This window comes from Fukomys damarensis, unplaced genomic scaffold, assembly GCF_012274545.1.
Source record: "Fukomys damarensis isolate Sample0158 unplaced genomic scaffold, DMR_v1.0_HiC HiC_scaffold_33, whole genome shotgun sequence".
NCBI classification, from domain to species: Eukaryota; Metazoa; Chordata; class Mammalia; order Rodentia; family Bathyergidae; genus Fukomys; species Fukomys damarensis.
The window spans coordinates 53,661,130-53,663,446 of NW_022900945.1; the positions used below are offsets into that span (position 1 = coordinate 53,661,130).

A 2,317-nucleotide genomic window follows, 5' to 3' on the forward strand; every position below is an offset into this window, starting at 1 on the left:
CCGCACCCACCGGAAGCGAGCTGTCACGAGAGCAGCCCGCGCTGCCTCGACACAGAGGGCAGCTGTGGCCCGTGTGGGTACAGCCAGGGGTGCGAGAGTGGTCCTGGCTGCCGGCCTGGTGATGTCTTTCCAGAGCCACCTGGTGGTTGTGGCGACCAGGGAAACGTGGGTGCCGGGGCGAAAGGCGGGGCCTACGTTGGAACCAAGAGTGCCTATTTTTAAAAGAAATGCGGCGGAGACGTCCCTGCCTCATGCTCTGAAAATACTGCGCTGCTGCTGCTTCCGGAGGCCACAGTTTCAGGCTCTTCCTCCGGTCTCTTTGCCTGTCATTTCAGGTTTCACACCTGGGTCTCTCCAGCTTCCTGTCTGACATCTTCCCCTTTTCTATCTTCAATTCTAGGCAGACCAGCCTGGCCCCCAGGCAAATCTTGAGCATTTCTCGGGACATCCCTTAGATGTCCTCATCTGCAAGCCTGTGCCCACCCTCTCTTCCTCCGCCTGGGCCTTTTCACTCTGCCACCCTGCGACTGCAACCGTTACCTTTCAGTGCCTCTTTCTTGCGGCCTTCTTGGCCGGTTCCCACTCACAGCAGCCTGTGCTGACTGCTGAAGCTCATGGCTGCCTTCACCCCAGCAAGGAGGGCACGACTTCCAACATCTCGTGAACCCTTGCTTCTGCCTGAGGAGTGCCTGTCTTAAGGAGATTGTAAACCCCACCCAAGCGGAGTCAGAATATCACTACGCTTCCGTGCCTGCTTCAGAGCAGCCAAATTTAGCGAGGCTTGGGGCTGGGCAGCTCGAGCTGTGGTCTCTCCTGATGGGCAGATGTGGCAGCTGAGGCCAGAGAAGCTCATATAACAGTAAAGATCGTGATGCCCTCACAGCTGGGTCCTGAGCAGCCTTGCACCTCTTCCTGACTGACCATGACGCTTATTTTAAATTGTGAGAAAATACACATAACACACAATTTATCAACTTAGCTCCGTGGGATTAACTTCCTTTGGGCTACAGATAAATTGTTGTAATAAACAGGGCTGCATAAAGATTTCTTTTGAGGCCAGTGTTTCATACTTTTCTTTGAACATAAAATTTAATTTTTAAATAATCTTCAACAACAACAATAACAATAACAACAACAAGACACTTTCTAATTCTCCTCATTCAGTTCCGATAAGAAATACCCTGACTCCAGATTTAGGTTCCAGCTCAGATGAATTTTTTAACTCAGAACAATTTTTGCTTGATGGCAACTTTTTATTTTTCCTTCAAGGGAACCAAGAAAGAGCCACAAACTTCAGCAAATAATGAATCATTGTCGAAGATCTGGCCCAGATTGATGATGGCGCCTTATGATAAACTTGTTGTTTTGGCTTAATGTTCAATTTAACCTAAAATGACTAATTCCTGACAAAGCAGATTAATGTATTGAATTATTTTTATAGGAATAGAGCAAGTGAATGTTCGTGGAGAATATGCAGTGTCACTTGTGCGCTATGTAGCGATGAACATTGGGAATAATTCCACACTGAAACAGAGCAAATCTCGGCAGACAGCTTCACCTGTGACATATCCGAGGAAGCCCGGGTCAGGTTTAAATAGTCATAAATAATTCCAAATATTTATTAAAACACATCAATTCAATAGCAAATCTGGAACTGTGCTAATGTTTTCAATTCACGTTTGTTGCCCTAAATACCATGCCTTTTTTTTCCCTCCAAGAGAAAGACAAAACACAATAGAATTTTATAAAGTATTCAGGCTGATGAGCTAGCCATCTACTGTATTTCTTTTTAATCTCCACCAGGATTTTAGGGATATCTTCTTGACATGAGTCAGCCTTGGAGTAGAAAAAGAACACTTTTGGAACTGCATTTATTTATTTACTTTCTGCAAGGAGAAATCACCATTTGAGGCATCATTTGCTTCATTACTATTTCTTTTTTGAGACATCTCACTACACTGCCCCACCCTGACCTCAAACTCCAGGGCTGAAGTGGTCCTCCAGCCTCAGCCTCCTGAGCACCTGGGGATTCAGGCACCGCTAGCTAGGGCATCGTGAACCATTCACAAACGTACCCCTTCTCCTTTTTTCACACAAGACTTGGTGATAGATGGGTTTGGCATATATACAACTCTAGTAACTATATTTTACATATATACACACATTCCGTATTTGTTTCACAGAGCTTTCCAGTTGTTTGAGTAACTGCAAATAAAAACAAAAGCAATTTTCTGGATTTCTCTTTCCCTCACATCTAAGGAATTTTAGGCAATTAGATTTCTTTCTTTCTTTTTTTTTTTTTTTTTTTTTTTGGGTT

General features: G+C 44.7%; 1 protein-coding gene across 1 annotated transcript in view; it reads left to right on the forward strand.

Moving 5' to 3' along the window:
* Kprp (keratinocyte proline rich protein) overlaps positions 1 to 664 on the forward strand; it is a 4,448-nt gene extending 3,784 nt beyond the window's left edge. Inside the window, exons 3-4 of the mRNA XM_010625725.2 lie at positions 17 to 165; positions 548 to 664. Of these exons, the coding sequence (XP_010624027.1) occupies positions 17 to 165; positions 548 to 664 (266 nt within the window). The remainder of the gene's footprint in view (positions 1 to 16; positions 166 to 547) is intronic.
* The last annotated feature ends 1,653 nt before the right edge of the window (positions 665 to 2,317 follow it).